At 43.3% G+C, this 23,426-nt stretch overlaps 1 protein-coding gene across 2 annotated transcripts; it reads right to left on the reverse strand.

The window, feature by feature from the left end:
- Window positions 1-582: 582 nt before the first annotated feature.
- On the reverse strand, window positions 583-22,210 carry LOC308239407 (zinc finger protein 157-like). Of its 2 annotated transcripts, XM_080652233.1 has the most exons (6): window positions 22,122-22,210; window positions 19,634-19,840; window positions 11,794-11,970; window positions 10,169-10,295; window positions 9,799-9,894; window positions 583-1,460 (listed from the first exon to the last, which is right to left on the reverse strand). In XM_080652233.1, exons 3-6 carry the CDS (start codon window positions 11,806-11,808, stop codon window positions 1,423-1,425), a joined length of 276 nt encoding a protein of 91 aa, XP_080508359.1. In that variant the 5' UTR covers window positions 11,809-11,970; window positions 19,634-19,840; window positions 22,122-22,210; the 3' UTR covers window positions 583-1,422. The 2 variants fall into 2 exon arrangements, with proteins under 2 accessions (XP_080508359.1, XP_080508358.1); XM_080652232.1 differs by lacking the exon at window positions 11,794-11,970 and having other exon boundaries at window positions 675-1,460; window positions 22,122-22,204.
- Window positions 22,211-23,426: the final 1,216 nt, after the last annotated feature.

A 23,426-nucleotide genomic window follows, 5' to 3' on the forward strand; every position in this document is an offset into this window, starting at 1 on the left:
ATTTTCTTTTTAAATGTATTTTTTATTGATTTCAGAGAGGAAGGGAGAAGGAGAGAGAGATAGAAACATCAATGATGAGAGAAAAATCATTGATTGGCTGCCTCCTGCACACCTCCCACTGGGGACTGAGCCTGCAACCCAGGCATGAGTCCTGACCGGGAATCAAACTGAGACCTCCTGGTTCATAGGTCGACGCACAACCACCGAGCTATGCCGGGCAGATGTATTCATTTTCTACATGCATATTAAGAATACTTTTGTGTAGCCCTAGCCTGCTTGGCTCAGTGGATAGAGCGTCAGCCTGCGGACTGAAGGGTCCCAGGTTCAATTCCGGCCAAGGGCACATGCCTGGGTTGCGGGCTTGATCCCCAGTAGGGGGCATGCAGGACGCAGCCGATCCATGATTCTTTCTCATCATTGATGTTTCTATCTCTCTCTCCTTCTCCCTTCCTCTCTGAAATCAATAAATATATTTTTAAAAAAGAGTACTTTTGTATAGATTACATTATTTTATCCCCATTTTATAGATGTACAAACTGAGGCATAGATAGGTAATATGATTTCCCCAAGGACACACAGTTAGGACAAGGAAAAGGCAGGGTTTTTTATTTTTTCAAAATGCAAGCAGGCACTAATTAAATTTTTTATGACCTAGTTACTATTTTTTTCTTTTTAAAACTTTATTGAGATGCAATTCACATACAGTAAAACTTATCCATTTAATGTGGCAATTAAATTAATTTTAGCATATTACAGAGCTGTGCAACCATCACAGTAGTATTTTCAAATATTTTCATCATCCCCAAAAGAAACCCCATACCCATTAGCAGTCACTCTACATTTCTCCCACCTCCCCCGACCTCAGCCCTAGATAACTGCTAATCTACTTTCTGTCTCCATAGTATTCACTATTCTAGACATTTCATATAAATGGAATCATACAATATGTGGTCTTCTGTGACTGGCTTCTCTGAAGTAATGTTTTCAAAGTTCATACATGATGCAGTGTGTATCAGTACATCATTTATTTTTATTACTGAATAATATACCATTGTATGGTTATACCACATTTTGATTATCCATTCATCAGCTGATGGACATTTGGGTCGTTTCCACAGTCAGTATGCACTGTACTGAGGCATCATTGCATTCAGACACTATTAGTGGCTAATGGGGATCAATAGGCACAGTGATGACAGTTAATGCAGAGTCAGCAACATTGTGATTGGGACTTTTAAAAATCAAAGACACTACTCATGGCCAATGGGTGGTTAGCCAAGGTGAAGCTAGTGTGGTATCAGCATATACTGAGCTGGAATCTCACGTAGGTTAGTACCTACTCTTGTGGCTAAGTGGGGAGTAAGACCACTTCTAAAGCGTAGGGTGGACGAAGTCTCCCATTGCCAATGTCTTTCATCTGATCTAGTGTTCAAGATTCATGGTTTTCTTCCAGACAGCTCCTGGTGTGGGAAGAAGAAACTTTTTATTGTCGTTTTTTAATATGTTTTTATGGATTTTAGAGAGAGTGGAAGGGAGAGGGAGAGAGAGATATAAACATCAACATCAATCGGCTGCCTCCTGCACATCCCCTGCTGGGGATCGAACCTGCAACCCGGGCATGTGCCCTGGCAGGGAATTGAACCGGGACCTCCTGGTGCATGGGTCGATGCTCAACCACTGAGCCACATGGACTATTATTGTTTTTAAATTTTAATTGAGACATGATTTACATACAATAAAATGCACAGATCTTAAATTTACTCATTGGATGACTATTATATATACCCATTAACAAACATTCCAATCGAGATACAGAATAGTTCCACCACTCCAGAAAGTTCCCTCCTACCACTTAGGAGTTCATTCCCCCCTCAGAGGCAACCACTAATCTGCTTTCTATCATTACAGATTACTTTTCTTTATGCTTGCCATTTCCGTAACAATAATTTTAAAACATCAAATGTGGCCATAAAAACGGAAGGAAACCTTACTCTTTGCAACAGCATGGATGGACCTGGAGAGCATTATGCTAAGTGAAATACGCCTGTCAGAGAAAGACAAGTACCATATGATTCCACTCGTATGTGGAATCTAATGAACAAAATAAACTAACAAACAAAATAGAAACTGACTATAGATAGAGAACAGATTGACAGCTGTCAACCGAAGTGTGATTGGGAGGCTAGATGAAAAAAGGTGAAGGAATTAAGTTGCAAGGAGAACACTCATAGACAGACAACAGTATGGTGATTACCAGAGGGAAACGGGGCAAGAGGGAGGTAGAGAAGGGTACAGGGAGATAAATGATGAAGGGAGGAGACTTGACTTGGGGTGATGAACACACAATACAATATACAGATGATGTATTATAGAATTATATACTTGAAACCTATATAATTTTATTAACCAATATCACCCCAATAAATTAAAAAGAAGAACTCCTGGGAGGGGAGTGGGGCTGGAGATTGTTTAATCACCAATGGCCACTGATTAATCAGCCATGTGTATGTAATGAAACCTCCATAAACACCCAAAAGGATGGGTTTTGGAGAACGTCGAAGTCGGTGAATATACAAAGATTTGGGAAGAGCGATGCACTCAGGGGCATGATGTACCACATCCTTAACCCATACCTTGCCCTATGCATCTCTGCCATCCAACTGCTAAATAAAATGTTTCTCTGAGGTCTACAAAAAAAATACCATCAAATGTAATGTTTTAAGTGGATGGAATGGAGATTGAAAGAACTGATGAGATGGCATCTTGATAAATTGAATTAATACTTAGTAGATGGGGGTGAGGGCATGCTGTATACAAAATGCAGAAAGTGTAACCTGTATATTCAAGTGTATGCTGTATTGGGGGAAATCTGATGATTAATTCAAATATCTTGGGTCATCATAATCATTATGGGACATTCGGTGGGGGGGGGGAGCAAAAGGGGTATTTAATTTAGCATCAATTTACCCTGGTATAGTGTCACCAAATATTAAAGGCAAAAGAGTTACTTTTTCTTAGCAAATAAGGTAAAATAGAAAACATTCTCTTGCCCTAGCTGGTTTGACTCAGTGGATAGAGCGTCAGCCTGCAGACTCAAAGGTCCCAGGTTCGATTCCAGCCAAGGGCATGTACCTTGGTTGCGGGCACATACCCAGTAGGGAGTGTGCAGGAGGCAGCTGATTGATGTTTCTCTCTCATCAAAGTTTCTAACTCTCTATCCCTCTCCCTTCCTCTCTGTAAAAAATCAATAAAATACACACACACACACACACACACACACATATATATATATATGAAAACATTCTCGAAGTTGAGGTTTGCCACTAACAGAGCTCCACTAAAGACAACTCTAAAGGGTATTTTTCAGGCAAAGAAGAAAACGAGCCTGATTGGCGTGGCTCAGTGGTTGAGCATCGACCTATGAACCAGGAGGTCAGGGTTCAATTCCTGGTCAGGGCACGTTGCGAGCTCTATCCCCATTGGGGGGTGTACAGGAGGCAGCCAATCAATGATTCTCTCTCATCATTGATGTTTCTATCTCTTTCTCTCTTCCTCTCCCTTTCTCTGTCTGAAATGAGTAAAAGTATTTTTTTTTTAAGAAAACAATCCTGGAAAGAATGCAGAAAGGAATAAAGAGCAACCAAGGTGGTGAATATGGAGGTTAAACAAAATTAATGTATAAAGCAAAAATGTTTTCTGGGGAGATGTATATGTGTGTGTGTGTTTGTATGCACACATATATTACATATAAGTATATATATAAACCCCATAATACATCATTATATTTTAAAATATATATGTATATAAATGTATTTGAGCAAAGTTTCTATTAAAAGATTAGCTTTTGAAGGCAATTTTTTGGAAAAAAAGCCATAAAATACTATTGAAGGTCAAGAAAGATGTGTTTAAAAATAAAAAATAAAAAACCACATTCATGGATGAAAAGGCTTAAAGCCATTTTACACCTTTCAGATTAGCAATAATTTGTAAGACTAATAATAAGTCCTGGTGAATATGTGGGAAAATGTAACTTTTTCCCAAACTGCTCATGAGAGTGTAAATTAGTACAATTTGGAGGAGGAAAATCAATTATTTAATAAAGTGGAAAACTTCTATATTAATCAGAACCCAGCTAGGAGACAGAAGCCATATCAATTATTTTAACAGAAATAACTTATCATGAAGAATACTTAACTGGTTATGAAGTTATTAACCACATATATGAAAAGACAACAAGAGAACATTAAAATTATCATGGAGGTAGCAACTGCAGAAAGCAGCCAGACGAGGGTAATAAGGGAAGAAATTGAAACTACTAAAAGTTAGAAGGTTGGAGGAGGGGGTCTCACGTGGTTGGGATTCATACCTCTAAGGAGGGGGCCCCAACCAGCTGCTCCTCACGTCTCTAGGGGGTTGGGGTACCATGGAAAACTGCAAATGTGTGAATGCTGGAAAACTGAAAACTGGATTAAACTGCTGCTACTCTGAGGAACTACTGCCCCAGTGAAGAAGCAACGCTGGCCTGATGCTCAGATAAACAGGGAGGCCCAACAGGGAGCAGCTGGCAAGACAGAAACATGTTTTGTAGAGTCACGGCCCCAGCATCACAAAGCACAACATAGAAGGACATGTTTGGAGCTGGCGCACAATAGCCTAATAACTGGCACACTGCCTGCACCCTGTGACCCATCAGTTCCACTTCTAGATACTTTACACAGAAATAATACAAGTGCCTTTCACTAGGTCGGTGGTCGGCAAACCGTGGCTCACGTTGACTGAGTTTGCCGACCACTGGACTAGACTAAATGTTACCGTGTAGTTGGAAGCTGTGAGGATTAGGCAATTGTGGTTTATTGTGTGCAAAGAGGTAAAGGGTAGTATATGACAGTGGTCGGCAAACTCATTGGTTAATAGAGCAGCAAACTGCGGCTCGCGAGCCACGGTTTGCCACCACTGCACTAGGCAAATGGAGACATAAATAAATAAACCAGACCTATATTTATCAACATGGCTAGATTTTGGAAAGGAAACATTTCATTAAAAAAGAAAGCTGTGTAGCCCTAACCGGTTTGGCTCAGTGGATAGAGCGTCGGCCTGTGGACTGAAAGGTCCCAGGTTTGATTCTGGTCAAGGGCATGTACCTTGGTTGCAGGCACATTCCCAGTAGGGGGTGTGCAAGAGGCAGCTGATTGATGTTTCTCTCTCATCGATGTTTCTAGCTCTCTATCCCTCTCCCTTCCTCTCTGTAAAAAATCAATAAAATATATTTTTTTAAAAAAGAAAGCTGTGGAGGTTTAAACATAGTGTGCTACCATATATTAACCTTTTTAAAAGCAATATATCATCATATATTGCATCATTCATACTATCTTATCTAATAAAAGAGTAATATGCAAATTAACCATCACTCTGCTATACCCACAAGCCACGCCCACCAGCCAATCAGGAGTGAATATGCAAATAAACCCAAGCAAGATGGCTACGGCCACAGAGAGCAGGAGGGAGGCTTGGGTTTCCCTGGCAATGGAGGAAGCCAAGCTTTCCGCCTGCCCTTGCTGGCCTAGGCCTCCACTCAAGATTACAAAGTTTCAATGATAGAAGATACATAAACCCAAACAGCAATGGCGGCAGCCATGGAGCTGGAAAGAGCAGGAGGCTAGGGTTGCCCCGGGCGATGGAGGAAGCTTTCCACACACCCTGGCTGTCCCAGGCCTCCGCTTAAGGCTACAAAGTTTCAATTATAGAAGATACATAAATCCCCCCCAAAATGGCTGCCGCCACGGAGCAAGGAGAAGGCTTGGCTCCGCTCCAGGCTACAAAGTTTCAATTGTAGAAGATAAATAAACCCCAGATACCAGGGCCTCGGCTTGGGTTGCCAGGGGGCATGGCTGGCCTGAAAACCACCACAGGCCCCTCGCCCAGGCTGCCCCACACCCCAAGGGAACCCCCACCCTGATCCGGGACACCCTTCAGAACAAACCAGCTGGCCCCCACCCGTGCACCAGGCCTCTATCCTATCTAATAAAAGAGTAATATGCAGATTGACCATCACCCCAACACACAAGATGGCTGCCCCCATGTGGTCAAAGATCCTGCCCCCATGTGGACACAAGATGGCCACCACAAGATGGCCAGCAGGGGAGGGCAGTTGGGAGGGACCAGGTCTGCAAGGGAGGGCAGTTGGGGGCTATCAAGCCTGCAGGGGAGGGCAGTTAGGGGTGACCAGGCCTGCAGGAGAGGGCAGTTAGGGGCAACCAGGCCTGCAGGGAAGGGCAGTTGGGGGGGACCCGGCTGGCAGAGGAAGGAAGTTGGGGGCGACCAGGCCTGCAGGGAAAGGCAGTTGGGAGGGACCCGGGCCTGCAGGGGAGAGCAGTTGGGGGGGACCAGGCCTGCAGGGGAGGGCAGTTAGGGGTGACCAGGCCAGCAGGGAGGGTAGTTAGGGGAAAACAGGCTGGCAAGGGAGCAGTTAGGCATCAATCAGGCTGGCATGGGAGTGGTTAGGGGGTGATCAGGCTGGCAGGCAGAAGCGGTTAGGGGCAATCAGGAAGGCAGGCAGGCGAGCACTTGGGAGCCAGCAGTCCTGGGTTGTGAGAGGGATGTCCAACTGCCCGTTTAAGGGGGACATCCCTCAAGGGGTCCCAGATTGGAAAGGGTGCAGGCTGGGCTAAGGGACACCTCCCCCCCATGCATGAATTTCATGCACTGGGCCTCTAGTATATTTAAAAACTCAGGATAGATTAAAATTTTAAATGTTGAAAAGGAAACTTTAACTTTGGAGGAAAATATGGAAGAATATTATCACCCTGAAACTGACAATTAAAACATAAAACCTGAGAAGAAGAAAATTAAAGAACCAGCCACAGTCCTGGGGGAGATATTTGCAACATACATGACTGGAAAAGAATTTTTATAGTCTCAGATATTAAAAACAACATTTAAACCAAGAGGTAAAAGATAAACTGCCCATTAGAAAACAATGAGTATAAGGATATGAACAGTCAGTCAATGCAGCCAATCAACAGAGAGAAAGATGTTCAACCTCACCACTAATTAGGGAAATCCAAATGAAATAAAAACAACAATGAGCTCTCCCCTAAGGGGATCAGGACATATTTTCACACCAATGTAGGAGCCAAATTGTTACAGGTGCACTCTGTGTGCCCTGGTGATCAAATGGTGAAGGGAGTCTTCAGAGAGAAGCTTTCTCCTTAGCATAAGGCAAGTGCCAACCTACATGAGTTCTCTGATGTTCTGTGAGGTGTGCTTTACGGCAGAAGGCTTTCCCACATTCCTCACATTCAAAGGGTCTCTCTCCTGTGTGAATTCGCTGGTGTTCAATGAGGCGCACTTTCAAATAAAAGGCATTTCCACATTCACTACATTCATAAGGTTTCTCTCCAGTGTGAGTTTTCTGATGTTGACAAAGGGATTTCTTCATGCTAAAGATTTTTCCACATTCACTACATTCATAGGGTTTCTCTCCTGAATGCATTCTCTGATGTTCAATGAGGCGTGCTTTAACATAGAAGGCATTACCACATTTACTACATTCATAAGGTTTCTCTCCTGTGTGAATTCGCTGATGTATCCCAAGAGATGAGTGCACCCTGAAAGATTTCCCACATTCATTACATTGATAGGGTTTTTCACCTGTGTGAGTTCTCTGATGATTATTGAGAGTCGTCTTCATTCTAAAGAATTTCCCACATTCTTCACATTTATAGGGTTTCTCGCCTGTGTGTGTTCTCTGGTGTTGATTTAGGGATTTCTTTGCACGGAAGTTTTTCCCACAGTCACCACATTCATAGGGTTTCTCCCCGGTGTGAGTTCTCTGGTGTTGGGTAAGGGATATCTTAACACGAAATTTTCTCCCACATTCACTACATTCATAGGGTTTCTCCCCGGTGTGAGTTCTCTGATGAATTGTGAGGGTTGCCTTCTCAGAAAAGGTTTTCCTACATTCATTACATTCATAGGGCCTCTCTCCTGTGTGTGTTCTCTGATGTAGAATGAGTTGTGACTTCCTACCAAAAGATTTCCCACATTCATTACATTTATAGGGCTTCTCCCCTGTGTGAGTTTTATGATGAGCAATGAGGTAGGATCTTGCACTAAAGGTTTTTGCACAGTCATTACATTTATAGGGTCTCTCCCCTGTGTGTATTCTCAGATGTTCAATAAGGTTTGATTTCCTACAGTAAGTTTTCCCACATTCATGACATTCAAAGTTTTTATCTCCTGTGTGTGTACTTTTATGTCCAACAAAGCCTGTTTTCTTGTAGAAGACTTTCCCACACCCATTGTATTCAAGAGTTTGATCCAAAGTTTGAATCGTCCTATGCTGAAGGTCATTATCATGTCTGAGGGCATTACCCCCAACAGAACTGTTGCCACACAGCAGTGAGAGAGATCCTTTTAAAACAAATCAGATCATATCACTCTTTCATTCAAAACCCAACGGCTTTCCCTGTTACAGTATAAAATTAAAGTGCTTAACATAACCTATAAAACCCTCTACATAATTTGGCCCCTAGCAAACTTTTTGATATTGCTTATTAACACTCTCATCACTCATACTTAAGCCATACTGGCCTCTTTGCTATTACTAGGATATATCAGTCAGACTAGGCTTGGCACTTACAGATATCTGTCCCCAGAATATTCAAAATCTACATGGCTCCATATCTCTCACTTCACTAATGTTGGTGCAATGATGTTAACCTCACCAAAAAAGTCTTCCCTGGCCACATTCCCTAAAAGCACCCCCCTCCCATCATTGCCTATCCTTATTATCTTGTATTGATTTTTCCCTACCAAAGATTATGTATTTGTTTACTTCTGGTCTCTTTCCCTTGTGTAGAGGGAGAACAGAGATGTTAGTTTATTCACTGTTGGATCCCCACACCTTTGCACAGAATGTGACCAGCATATAGTTGACACTCAGGAATGAATGAATAGCTACAATAGAAGTCATCTGAAGCAATGGAGAGAAGGAAGGCATTGAGAACACTAAAGAGAGAGAGGATAAATGTCTAAGGTGAGGCAGGCAGGGATGGACAAGAGTGGTAAATAACCACAAAAATCAAGAAAAAATAGGAGAGAGCATCAAAGTGTGAGCATGATACTGGGATGTGTGATTTAGACATCTGAAACATATGGGTCTTCTGTTCTCCAGTCATTTTCAAAGAGCAAGGACCTCTAAAGAAAGATTCCTGAACTGCCGGAAGCCAGTTTCAGCATGTCATAATTACAAGAGTTTCATCAAAAGGTTGGTGAAGCTTGGTGGACTCAACAATGGCTGAGCCACATATGTAGTTTACCTGTTGAAATGGCTAAAAAGCATCTCCCCCAAACCTAAATAGGATTGTTTGCTGCCAGACAGCTCAGGGCATCTTAATCTGCATGTTATTGCCTCCTGTTGGCCAAACACCTGAACAGCTGCAGGCTATTCCCCAATCTGACAATGCTTCTGTAAACCCTACCCTTTGAAGCCCTACCCTTTGAAGTGTATGTCTCCACCTTGCCTTAGGACAAATTGTGTTAATAAAAAACACTGGGTCCTGAGTCAAGGAGAAGTCTTTAGCTCCTTTAGCTGAAGCTCCTCTGACTCCCAATGCCTTTCAAAACTATCTTTCATCTTTGGACTCCTTATTGAATCTACGCACAGCTCCTTTCTCCAGATTGCTGAAACCCTTCATAATGCTGAGACAAGAACCCTGGCACTGAACGATAACCTTAGACCTAAATTCCTGGGCTCTTATCTCCCATTATCCATATGCCCAGTTCTTGCTCACTCACCTGGGTAACCATGGCCTGAGGATTCCTCCTCTAATATCCACAGCTCTTCTCCTCGCTCCAACTTGAAGATCATCTCTGGTTTGGCCACGCAGAGGCCTGTTAATGGGAAATGGCACAGGACATGGGCCAAGTTGTCTGAGCTTTAGGGCCTCTGATGGAGGAGGAAGGTGCATCTTCATGAGCTGAACGAGGAAGGGGGCCCATTTAAACCTTTTATCGGGGGAAGTGAGAACACACACACTCTTCCTGGTGCCCCAAACTGATCAACCATCTGTGACCCTTGAATCTAAAACTAAAATATCATTAAACTCTACAACAACCAAAAAAGGAAGCACATGCTACCAGGAGTTACATAGACAATAATTCTCACCCACAGATGCCAGGTTGCTGTAGTTCTCCAGCATCACATCCTTGTGCATGGTCCTCTGAGCAGAGTCCAGTCTGTGCCACTCCTGTCGGGTAAAATCCACAGCCACATCCTCGAAAGATACAGGTCCCTGTAACAACAATCTGAAATTATCAGAATGGGACACATAGAAAAGATTTCTGGGAACTAATTCTCTCAAAAGAACACCATTAAGAATTTACTAGAAAAACTACACTGGAGCCCAGATGGTGTGGCTCAGTGGTTGAGCATCAACTTATGAGCCAGGAGGTCATAGTTCAATTCCTGGTCAGGGCGCATGCCCAGTTTTCAGGTTTGATCCCCAGTAGGGGGCATGAAGGAAACAGCTGATCAATTATGTTTCTTTTTCGTTGATGTTCCTATCTCTCTATTCCTCTCCCTCCCCCTCTCTCTAAAAAATCAATAAAAACAGCCCTAGCTGGTCTGACTCAGTGGATAGAGCATCGGCCTGTGGACTGAAGCTTCCCAGGTTCAGTTCCAGTCAATGGCACATGGCCGGGTCCGAGCTCGATCCCTAGTGTGGGGCGTGCAGGAGGCAGCCAATCCATGATTCCCTCTCATCATTGGTGTTTCTATCTCTCCCTTCCCCTCTGAAATCAATAAAAATATTTTTAAGCCCTACTTGGTTTGGCGCAGTGGATAGAATGTCGGCCTGTGGACTGAGGAGTCATGGGTTCGATTTCAGTCAAGGGCACATGCCTGGGTTGCAGGCTCGATCCCCAGTGTGGGGTGTGCAGGAGGCAGCCAATCAATGATTCTCTCTCATCACTGATGTTTTCTATTTCTCTCTCCCTGTCCCTTCCTCTCTGAAATAAATAAAAATATTTTTTAAACATTTTTTTTAAATCAAGAAAAATGTATTTACAAAAAAAATTTTTTAAATAAACTGCTGTTGTTGCCTACTCCTGGTACTAAGCAAGAAACAGCACCTGATCAGGTGACTCGAATTTTGTAAAATGCATATTCCACAATTGAGAATATTGCTAGTTCCTCTCCATAACACTCCCTAAAAGAAGGCTGTATTTGAATAAGGCCCCAAAGAAAAGTAAGCCATGTCTGAACTGCAAACAGCTCTCCTGATGCCTTTGGACCCTTATGCTCCACACTCAGACATAATTCTCAAAGTCTGTGCTACTTGTACTAACAAAGATGGGAGCCCCATAGGCTTATGACCAAAATAACCATGGTGACGGGGAGGGAGGTTATGCATCGATTTAACAACATGGACTACCAGTCACCAAGGCAGACCTGGTGACAGCAGAGTGCCTGACTTGCCATCAGCAAAGAATAACACTGAGTCCCTGATACGGCACCATTCCCCCGGGTGATCAGCCAGCTATCAGTGGCAGGTTGATTCCATTGGGTCACTTCCATCATGGAAAGGGCAGCACATTATTCTTACTGAAACAGACAGTTACTCTGGATATGGATTTGCCTTCCCTGCACACAATGCTTCTGCCAAAACTGCCATCTGAAATCTTATCCACTATCATGGTATTCCACACAGCAATGCTTCTGATCAAGAAACTCACTTCACAGCAAATAAAGTGCAGCAATGGGTCCAAGCTCATGGAATTCACTTGTCTTACCATGTTCCCCACCATCCCGAAGCAGCTGGCTTGACAGAATGGTGGAATGGCCTTTGGAAGACTCAATTGGCCTGCAGGACAAGATGGAGTTCCTGCAGGTCCTGAAGCACAAGCTGCAGAGGGTCAGTGGCCACAGCAGCCTCTGTGGCTATACACAAATTTTCTTCAGGGCAAATCCTGTTGGTACATTAGTTGGGGGAGACAAATATGGAAACAAATACTATGAAGACAACAAGCAGTTATTGGCTCTTACCAATGGGCTATATATACAGTACTTCCTCACCCCTTATCCACAGGGATATGTTTCCTGAGACCCCCCAGGGGATGCCTGAAACCACAGAGAGTAATGCAGCCAACAGCCAAAGAACACCTTGAAGAGGCAAGGAAGGATGCTCCCCTAGAGCCTTCAGAAAGACCATGGCTCTGCCAACACCTTGATTTCAGACCTCTGGCCTCCAGAAATATGAGAGAATAAATGTTTTGTTGTTTAAAGCCAAGTTTTTGGTCACTAGCTATGGCAGGCCTGTAAACTAACACAAATTTTATTGGGACACTAGAGGCCCGATGCACGAAGATTTGTTCAAGAATGGGCCTTCCTTCCCCTGGCTGCCAGCACCGCCTTCGCTCCGGCTGGAGCCACCTTTTTGCTGCTCAGGCCCAGAGCTGCCTTTCCGCCTTCCCACACTGCCAAGAGGCCGCTTGGCGCCTGCATATGCAAATTAACCCACCATCTTTGTTGGGTTAATTTGCATACTCCCTCCAGCCGGTGGGAGTCGCAAAGGTACGGTCAATTTGCATCTTACTCTTTTATTAGTGTAGATGAGGTACTACTGTAATAATTACCTAAAAATGTGCAAGTGGCCGAAACCGGTTTGGCTCAGTGGATAGAGTGTCGGCCTGCGGACTGAAAGGTCCCAGGTTCGATTCCGGTCAAACGCATGTACCTTGGTTGCGGGCACATCCTCAGTAGGGGGTGTGCAGGAGGCAGCTGATCGATGTTTCTCTCTCATCGATGTTTCTGGCTCTCTGTCCCTCTCCCTTCCTCTCTGTGAAATATCAATAAAATATATTTTTAAAAAAAATAAAATAAATAAATAAATAAAAATGTGCAAGTGATTTTGGCTTGGGATAATGTGTAGAATCTGGAAGAATTTTGAGGTGTGTGACAGAAAAACACTTAGATTGCCTGGAAGAAACTATTGGAAGAAATATGGACATTAAAGGCACTGCTGCCCTGGCTGGGTAGCTCAGTTAGTTAGAGCATTGTCCCCATATGCCAAGGTTGCAGATTCAATCCCCGGACAGGGCACATACAATAATCAATGCATAAATAAGTGGAACAACAAATTGATATTTTTCTCTCTCCCTTTCTATCTCTCTAAAACCAATAAATAGGTGTGGCTCGGTGGTTGAGTGTCAATCTATGAACCAGGAGGTTATGGTTTGAACTTTTTTTTTTTTTAAACATATTTTATTGATATTTTACAGAGAGGAAGGGAGAGGGATAGAGAGCTAGAAACATCGATGAGAGAGAAACATCGATCAGCTGCCTCCTGCACACCCCCCACTGGGGATGTGCCCGCAACCCAGGTACATGCCCTTGACCGGAATCGAACCCGGGACCCCTCAGTCCGCAGGCCGACGCTCTATCCACTGAGCCAAACCAGCTTTGGCAGGAGGTTATGGTTTGATTCCTAGCCAGTGCACATGCCCAGAGTTGCAGGCTTGACCCCCAGTAGGGGGAGTGCAGAAGGAGATTGATGTTTCTATCTCCCTCTCCCCTCCTCTCTGAAATCAATAAAAATATATTTTTTAATCAATAACTTAAAACATTTTAAAGGCATTGCTGCAAAGGGCTCAAAAGGAAGTGAGAAAGAGTAGAGGAAGCATCTATCATCTTAGAGAATAAGTGTATCATGATGAGCAGAATGTTAATAGAAATATGAACATAAAAGGTGCTTCTAAGGTAAGATTTCAGATGAAAATGAAGAACAAGTTACTGGAAACTGGAGAAAAGACTATCCTTGTTATATAGTGGCAGAAAACTTGATAGTATTGTGTTCTACGGTTGTGTGGAAAATAGAACTTATAAGGAATGAACTTGGACATTTAGCTGAGAGATTTTCAAGCAAAGTATTAAGGGTGTAGCCTGTTTTTGTCTTGCTGCTTATAGTGAAAGGTGAGACAAAAGAAAAACATTGGCTAAGAAACTATTAAGCAAAAAAGGAACCAACACTTGATGATTTGGGATATTCTTGTCCTACCCATATTGTAAATAAAATTAGAAAATTCACTGTTCGGAACTAGTGCTATGGAGAGAAAGCCAAGAGTATAGCTAGCTAATCTTTTCCTGAAGAGATGAGATAAGTGATTCATGACCCACTGAACCATCTAGGAATAGAGATGAGATTATCCAGTAAAGATCTCTTGGCCGATGGGGACCTACACAGGAGAGCCACAAGGCTTTTGAGAATGTTGTATGTGCAAAAACACTGCAAGCTTGAACTGAAAGGGACAAATATAGGACAAAAAGAGAAAAGGCTGTCAGACTTCTAAAATATTACAGGTAGGAAACCATCTGATGGAACTACCTAGCTGTAAACATATGCTTGTAAAAAAAAAGGAAGAATGACTTCCAGGGAAGAGTCAGAGAGTGGAGATGCAGGCCCAGGGGTAGAGAGAGGCCAATGGAGCAGTAGGTGGTATAGGGGTTGAAAACGGTGCCACAGGCCCAAAACATGGAGCCACCTCAGCCCCACAAGGCAAGTATTAAGCCACAAAGAATTATTTTCAGGCCTTGTGTACAGATGTAGCTGTGAACAAAACTAACTCCATTTTTGTGTTCCTCATTTCTATTCAGGTTTTTCATGCTATGAATTCTGACCAACCTCACTGTTCTTAACAAGCACACCAAAGCTTTATGGTTAATGATTATCTGTGTTTCTTAAACCTACACAATGTAGCTGTAAAGATTCTTGTCAGTAGTGGCCAGAATGGCATGGCAACCAAGATAAATATCAAACTAGTGTTAGCATCAACTCTAAACAGTCATCTATCGCAAGGCCACCAGGAGGTATGGCTCCTGGCACATACTGCATTATTTGTCCCTTTGTCTTGACAATCATTAATACCTAAGCTATACTATAAAAAAGGTAATGGAACAGCAGTCTGATAGCAAAGAGTATCTGCACAGACTGCTAAGTCACCTGCCTGCTCCAATCCTATCCCTGTAAGGAACTTACTTACCTTATAATAAATTCCATTATCATCTATGGAGTTGCCTGCATCGTTTTTTGGTCTCAGTAAACCCTCTCATCTGGCTGGTATGGCTTAGTGGTTGAGCATATCGACCCATGAACCAAGAGGTTTCAGGTTTGATTCCCACTCAGGGTATATGCCCGGGGTTGCAAGCTCGATCCCCAGTGGGGGCCATGCAGGAGGCAGCCAATTGATGATGTTCCTGTCTCATAGATGTTTCTATCTCTCTCTCCCTCTCCCTTCCTCTCTGAAATCAATAAAAATATTTTTTTAAAAGAAACCCTCTCATTACAGTGGTCACTACATTGGTGCTCCATCCTCAGACACCTTGAAACCTAATGGAATTGCCATGCTAAATTTCAAACTTGCTTGGGACCAGTGACCCCTCGATTCCTTCCAATTTCTCCCTTTGGAATAGAAATGTCTATCTTATGCCTGGTCCACCATTGTATCTTGGAAACAGATAACTTGTTTTTTAATTTCACAGCTTCACAGATGGAAAGAAAGTTTGTCCCAGGATGGATAATACCCAGTCTCATCCCATCCATACTTGACTTAGATAGTTTAAATAATAAGATCTAGGGCTTTTTGAGCTGATGACACTTAGATGAGATTTTGGACTTAAGAGTTGATGCTAAAATGAGTTAAGACTTTTGGGGATGTTGAGATGTGGTGAATTTATTTTGTACGTGAGATGAACAAGAATTTGGAGACCAGAAAATGGACTATAATGGGTTGAATGGTGGCCCCCCAAAAATATGTCTACATGCTAACACCTGGCCTCTGTGAATGTTACCTTATTTGGGGAAAGGATCTTTGCATATGTAGTTAAGGATCTTGAATTGAGATCATAGTGAATTACCTGGGTGGGCCCTAAATACAATGACAAGTGTCCTTATAGCAGACAGTAGAGGAGAGGGGAGTGATGCTGTGGTTCCTGGGCACCATTCAGGTAGCCATCACATTGGCCAAGAGGAGCAGCATGGTCTTCATGGTGTTGATGGCAGGTGATGATGAGCAGTCTACACAGATTGCTGCAAGTTGGGAAGATGACAAAGTGACAGAAGCATCCTCAAACAGTTCTGTTGCTGTTAAAATCAATACCAAAAGATGCACTCACTAAAAGTTGAAACATCAGCTGCACACGGGAACCAGTCAGGCAGTTTTGTATGTTTTCATCCCTCATTTGAACCCTGTAACACTTCTAAAAACTCTCCATCCAGATTTTGTGATACACCTCTCTTCATACAAAGTCATATGTATGGAAAGAACCAAGATGGCAGCATAAACACCTATACTTGCTGCCTCTCACAACCACATCAAAATTACAACTAAAAGGCAGAACAACCACCACCCAGAACTGCGGGAAAGCTGGCTGAGTGGAAGTTCCACGACTAGAGAGGTGAAGAAAGCGGATTGAGACTGGTAAGAGGTGCGAAGGCGCAGAAAGGGCTGGCACCTGGATGTGCTGCTCTTTTAATCGGGAGGGAGCTACAAGCTCCCGCTTGCTCTGAACTCCAGTTCCGGGCGAGACTCTGGGGGACCCAGACACATAGAGGGAGAAACTGGACTGTCTGGCATCGGGACAGGAACACGAGGTGCTCGCAGCGATCATTGTTCCTGCATGGGGGCGCAGGACACGGAGACCCAGGGACCTCTCTGGTGCCGGGCTGACTGGCAGCCATTGCTGTTTGCTCCATCCTGGTGATTCCCAGAGAACCTGCCCCACCCAATTTACAACCCCACCCAAGCTGTACACATCAGCTTTTGCATATGAATGGCCTGTCCTTTCTCCGCCTGAAACCTGTCAAACTGCAGCTGGGTCAGAGACCCCCAGAGCTTCCAAAAGAAGGCCCAAGGCCCGGCAGCAGCAGCCCACCTTGCTTCACAGCTGGGCCTCATTGTGGCACTTCCAAAACCCATACAAAGAGGAGGAATCTGCAGATGTCTCTATAGCTCCTGCTGGACGGCCTCAGACAGTGGTTGACCTTACACCTCCTTGGAGACCCAAGACCCAGTATACCCAGTGGTCAGAGTGAGACCATCCAGATTACAACTCTTCACATCCATAGGAGACACACTCAAGGGGCAGACTCCGTGAGCACCAAAGCCCCACTGAAGCAAGTCCTGCCCCATAAAGGTGTCTCCTGTGCAACAGATCTCCCAGTGTAGACACAGCTGGTCCTCACAGCCAAATGGCCTGGAGGTCAATTCCTCCCAGTGATGCCAACAGCAATCAAGGGTTAACTATAACAAGACTGTGCACACAGCCCACAATGGAATGCACCAAGAGCGTCCACCTCAGGTGACTGGTGAGGCTGAGCCACTGGGCCCTATAGGACACCTACCACACAAGTCCACTCTATCAACTCAAGGAGACTTAGTAGCTACCCAATATATAGAAACAAACACAGGGAAGCAGCCAAAATGCAGAGACAAAGAAACAAGTCACAAATGAAAGAAATGGATGAAAGCAAACTACTGGATATAGAGTTCAAAACCAGGGTTATAAGGTTACTCAAGAATCTTCTAGAAACCTCTGAGAAATTTAGTGAGACCCTCAAGGATATGAAAAAGGCCCAATCAGAAATTAAGCATACACTGACTGAAATAAAGAATAATATACAGAGATCCAACAGCAGACTAGAGGATCCCAAGAATCAAGTCAAAGATTTGAAATACGAAGAAGCAAAAAACACCCAACCGGAAAAACAAAAAGAAAAAAGAATCCAAAAATATAAAGATAGTGTAAGGAGCCTCTGGGACAACTTCAAGTGTACCAATATCCAAATTATGTGGGGTGCCAGAAGAAGAGAGAGAGCAAGATATTGAAAACCTATTTGAAGAAATAATGACAGAAAACTTCCCCCACCTGGTGAAAGAAATAGACTTATAAGTCCAGGAAGCCCACAGAACCACAAACAAAAGGAATCCAAAGAGGACCACACCAAGACACATCATAATTAAAATGCCAAGAGCAAAAGGCAAAGAGAGAATATTAAAAGCAGCAAGAGAAAAACAGTTAGTTACCTACAAGGGAGCACCCATACGACTGTCAGCTGATTTCTCAACAGAAACTATGCAGGCCAGAAGGGAGTGGCAAGAAATATTCAAAGTGATGAATAGCAAGAACCTATAACCAAGATTACTCTACCCAGCAAAGCTACCATTTAGAATTGAAGGTCAGATAAAGAGCTTCACAGACAAGAAGAAGCTAAAGGAGTTCATCACCACCAAACCAGGATTATATGAAATGCTGAAGGGTATTCTTTAAGAAGAGGAAGAAGGAGAAAAAGGTAAAGATAATAAATTATGAACAACAAAGTGACAACAAATATATATCCATCAACAAGTGAATCTAAAAATCAAGTGAATAAAAAACCTGATGAACAGAACAGACTGGTGAATGTAATAGAATCAGGGACATGGAAAGGGAGTGGGCTGACAATTCTCGGAGGGAAGGGGTTGTGGGGGCTGCGGGAAGAGATTGGACAAAGAGCTTACACTTATGGACAAGGTCAGTGAGGGAGGGAAGGCCTGGAGTGCAGTGGGAACCGGGTGGAGGGGAGCTATGGGGGGGTGGGGTGGAAAGAGGAACATCTATAATAATCTGAACAATAAAGATTAAAAAAAAACACAAAGTCATATATATAAACAGGAAGAGGAAGTTCAGGACATATCACTCCCTCTCAGAAGCCTAGTCAATGTTCAAATAAGAGGCCTACCCAGAACTTCACTGTCAATAAAAATATTTTTTTAAAAAAAAGGACAAGAAGACGAACAACCTAGCAAGACAGAAAACTTTGTTTAAAAATATATTTTATTGATTTTTTACAGAGAGGAAGCGAGAGGGATAGAGAGTTAGAAACATCAATGAGAGAGGAACATCGATCAGCTGCCTCCTGCACACTCCCCACTGGGTATGTGCCCGCAACCAAGGTACATGCCCTTGATCAGAGTCGAACCTGGGACCCTTGAGCCCGCAGGTGGACACTCTATCCACTGAGCCAAGCCGGTTAGGGCAAGACAAAAAACTTTTAAATAAATAAATAAGCCAGTCCCAAAAGATTACGTACAGTATGATTCCACTTGTATAACATTTTTTTATTGATTTCAGAGAGGAAGTGAGAGGAAGAGAGATATAGAAACATCAATGATGAGAGTGAATCATTGATCAACTGCCTCCTGCACGCTCCACACTGGGGATTGAGCGGGCAACCCAGGCATGTGCCCTGAATAGGAATCAAACCGTGACCTCCTGGTTCCCAGGTTGACACTCGACCACTGAGCCACACCGCCAGGCTAACATTCTAGAAATGACAAAATTATAAAGTTGGAGCACAGATTGGTGGTTACCAGGGGTTAAGAAGGGAGTGGGAAAGAAGGGAAGTAGTTGTGGTCATTAAAGGACAACATGAGGGATCCTTATAGTGATGGAAATTTTCTGTATGTCAATACACTAATTGTGATACTGTATCAAGGTTCTTCACAGTGTTACCATTGGGGGAAACTGGGGAAACAGTACCTTACATTTGAATCTACAATTATCTCAAAATTAAAATTCTAGACTCCTCCTCCTTACCTTAAATGATCTGTCAGGTTGTCCTGGAACCAAGGCAGAGAACCTCTGGAGTAATTTCTCATTAGCTGGCATGTTCACCCTGGGTCTCAGCCCACCTTTCAAAGCTAGATGGGTGTCTGTATGTGGGCTGCAGTCAGAATGAATGGAAGATCCTGCCACCTCCAGGAAGGAGAAAGCTCCACAGCTCCACAGAGACACCAAGAACTCCTACAAGGATAGTATCCATGTTATCTGTGTCATTCCCCATTTACCCCACAAAGTTCAGCAAACCCACTCTGAGGGTTAGTTAGGGTGGATTATTTAAACAACCATGAGTTTTGGAGTCAAATTAATGAGCTCAGAGTCTCTTATCCTTGGGTGGTTCCACAGGCGGCTTCACACCATACCCAGCCAGCCCATCCCTTAATTCCAGGTTCAAGGCAGATCTGGGTTTGGGGGAGAGCAAACTGGAGCACTGAATGGTGCTAAAGCCTCGTGGAGTGGGCGGGGGAAGGACTTGTCCATGGGGACCTGGTTAGTGACTGTAGAGACAGGAAACCTGGAAACCTGGTCATCTGAATGAATGACTCTCTTCTGCCATCGTGAATTATTTTGCCATTTGAGGATGAAAGTCCTTAAATTCTTATACAGAAATCTCTTAGCCTCTTCTTCCCAGATGAAAATGATTCGACATTAATATTATTATTTATTAAATCAACAAATTGGGGATGGGGGAAACATGCTACTATTAACTCACAGGGAAAAAAATCGTTTGGCACAAGTCAGCAGCCTTTACTAATAAAAAACTAAAATTAGGGAAGAAATAAATTACTTACATTTCCCAAAAATCATGCACAAAACATAATCATGGAATACTATGCTAAAAAGTAAAATGGTGAAGCTATTGCTGTTAAAATTAGCAACAGGATAGGGATATCTGATACAATTCAAAATTGTTTTTCTGGCTTTGGCTCACACAATAGAAGATGAAACAATCAGAATAAATATTGCAAAGAAATGAAAACGTAGCTTTCTTTCTTTTTTTAATATATTTTATTGATATTTTACAGAGAGGAAGAGAGAGGGATAGAGAGCTAGAAACATCGATGTGATAGAAACATCGATCAGCTGCCTCCTGCACACTTCCCACTGGGGATGTGCCCGCAACCAAGGTACATGCCCTTGACCGGAATCAAACCCGGGACCCTTCAGTCCACAGGCCTACGCTCTATCCACTGAGCCAAACCGGTTTCGGCAAAACGTAGCTTTCTTTGCCAAAGATACGATTTTATACATAGAAACCCTACCAGACTCTTAGAATTCATTGCGTAATTTCATAAGGGGGCTAGATACAAGATAAAATTATAAGAGCAAATGGTGTTTCCTCTATAACAATGATAAAATGAAAATGGGAAAAGCCCATTAGTAATGATAGCAAGAAACATATAAAATAAACTTTTAAAGAAACTGTACCTACAAAATTTGAAAAAGTTAAAAAAAACTGACAAATATTAAAGTCACATAGACATACCATATCCCTGGATGAGAAGATACTAGTATAATAGAAATGTCAACCCTCTCCAAAGCATTATAGTGAAGTAATGCAAACAATTAAAGAAGAAAAATTAAATACAAAGCTCAGCCCTGACCGGTTTGGCTCAGTGGATAGAGCATCGGCCTGTGGACTCAAGGGTCCCAGGTTCAATTCCGGTCAAGGGCATGTACCTTGGTTGCAGGCACATCCCCAGGTGGGGAGTGTGCAGGAGGCAGCTGGATGATGTTTCTGACTTTCTATCCCTCTCCCTTCCTCTCTGTAAAAAATCAATAAAATATATTTTTAAAAACCCCACAAAGCTCAGTAATAAGATGGTGCATATAAAATTTTAGCTAAAGGGACTCTTAAAGGGAAATTCATGTTAAATGTTTTTTCACAAAGAAAGATTGAGTATTAATAAATTAATGTCAAAATTAAGAAGTTAGATAAAGAGAACATAGTACAGATTAGAGCAGAAATTAAGGACATAGAAAACAAAGGTAGATTAGAGAGGATCAACAGGGCCAAAAGTTGGTTCTTTGGAAAGACTAATAAAATTAGCAAACTTCTGGGGAGACTTATGAAGAACAAATCTAAACAGACACACTATTTATTATTATTAAGACCTGGCAACAAGACACAGCAAGGAGTCTAAAAACTAGCAACCCCAGAAAACCCCATCCCTGTCCCGCATAGACTCCCATTTACTAGCTTCTTTAATTCCCCACCAATTGACCCCACTAACTGACAGTGTATCATTCCCAAAAGCCTGTAACAAAAGCCACCACCTCACAATCGCCTCAATGACTGTCAAATCACAAACTCTCGTGCACTCGCGTTAGCGCCGTGCGCCACCAAAACTTAACGGCCTCTGAGGGACACTAGCGTTTCCTGTCATCACCCCTGCCACTACCCCTTGTGGGGCCGTTGGTTTTGCACACGATCTTAAGGTCTGTGTGGCTGTGGTCTACTCACTCTGAACCAGGTGCAGTTATGGATCCGCCCAGACTTTGTCCCTGAGTGATGTTGTAGGGAGAGGAACATGGCTGCGCCCAGGCGTCCGTCCATAAGGGACGCCATGTGGGAGTCTATTCCGTACACTGGGCTGTTCCACAAGGGGGGGGGGGGGCGCGGGGGGCGTTGTTCATGGATAGAAACCTTCTCAGTGTGAGTTTCCTTGAGCAACTGATCTTTGGAACTGGGTTCTAAGGGTCTGTGCAAAGTTTACAGAAGTAGAGGTGGCAGTCTCCCATCCCTGGGGGAGGGAGATGTTTCCAGATGTTCAAAGGAGATACCACTGGGAGGGGGGGTAAAGTCATGGTTACAGTTTCTTCCTGGGAGATGTCACTAGGTGAAAGGAGAAGGTAGGATGGTACAGTCCTCCTCCTAGCTGATACCACTGGGCAAGAGAGGGAAGAATCAGGGTGGTACAATCCGCACCTTGGAGATAACCACCAATAAAAGGAGGAAAAGTCAGACTAAAGCAAGTCCCCTCCTGGGCGATACCACAGGGGAAGAGGGGTGAGGAGTGTCAGGGTGGTACAATCTCTTTTTTTATTATTGTCTAAAGTTTTACATAAGTCTCCTTTTTCCCCACTTGACCCCCCCACCCATACAGTCTCCTCTTGGTGTGGGGGAGGGAGTGCAGGGAGGTGGAGGAATTAGTATGGAGGAGACTTGAATCCACCTCAGACTTCATTCCCTTCATTACCCCACTAAAATAGTAGCTAGAAGCCCTAGCTGGTTTGGCTCAGTGGGTAGAGCATCGGCCTGTGGACTGAAGGGTCCCAGGTTAGATGCTGGTCAGGGGCACAGGCCTGGGTTGTGGGCTCCATCCCCAGTAGGGGGCGTGCAGGAGGCAGCTGATCCATGATTCTCTCTCATCATGAATGTCTCTCTCTCCCTCTCCCTTCCTCTCTGAAATCAATAAAATACATTAAAAAATAATAGCTAGGAAAATAATTATAATACTAACCTTCAATATGGACAACTAACATTTTTCAGAAAATTGTCAATAGAAAAACATTTAGAAAAACATTATAAGCATATTTTTTATGAAAATGCATCTCCAAGACGTACCCCTGACTTCTGTCATTCAGGCTGCAGCTGTTTAAGCTCTCTTGTATGGAAATTCAGGAGATGCTACTGAGTCTTGAGAAAGAAGAGAGATTCTGGGTGTTTTTCACTTCTGAACTACCCATTCTTCAAAACCTAGTTCTAAGTATATCCTCCAGCAGGAAAGCCTTCTCTGACAAGAGGTAGAGAGGGTTTTTTTCCCCT

The sequence above is a fragment of the Plecotus auritus genome (genome assembly GCF_963455305.1).
Source record: "Plecotus auritus genome assembly, chromosome: X".
Taxonomy (NCBI): Eukaryota; Metazoa; Chordata; class Mammalia; order Chiroptera; family Vespertilionidae; genus Plecotus; species Plecotus auritus.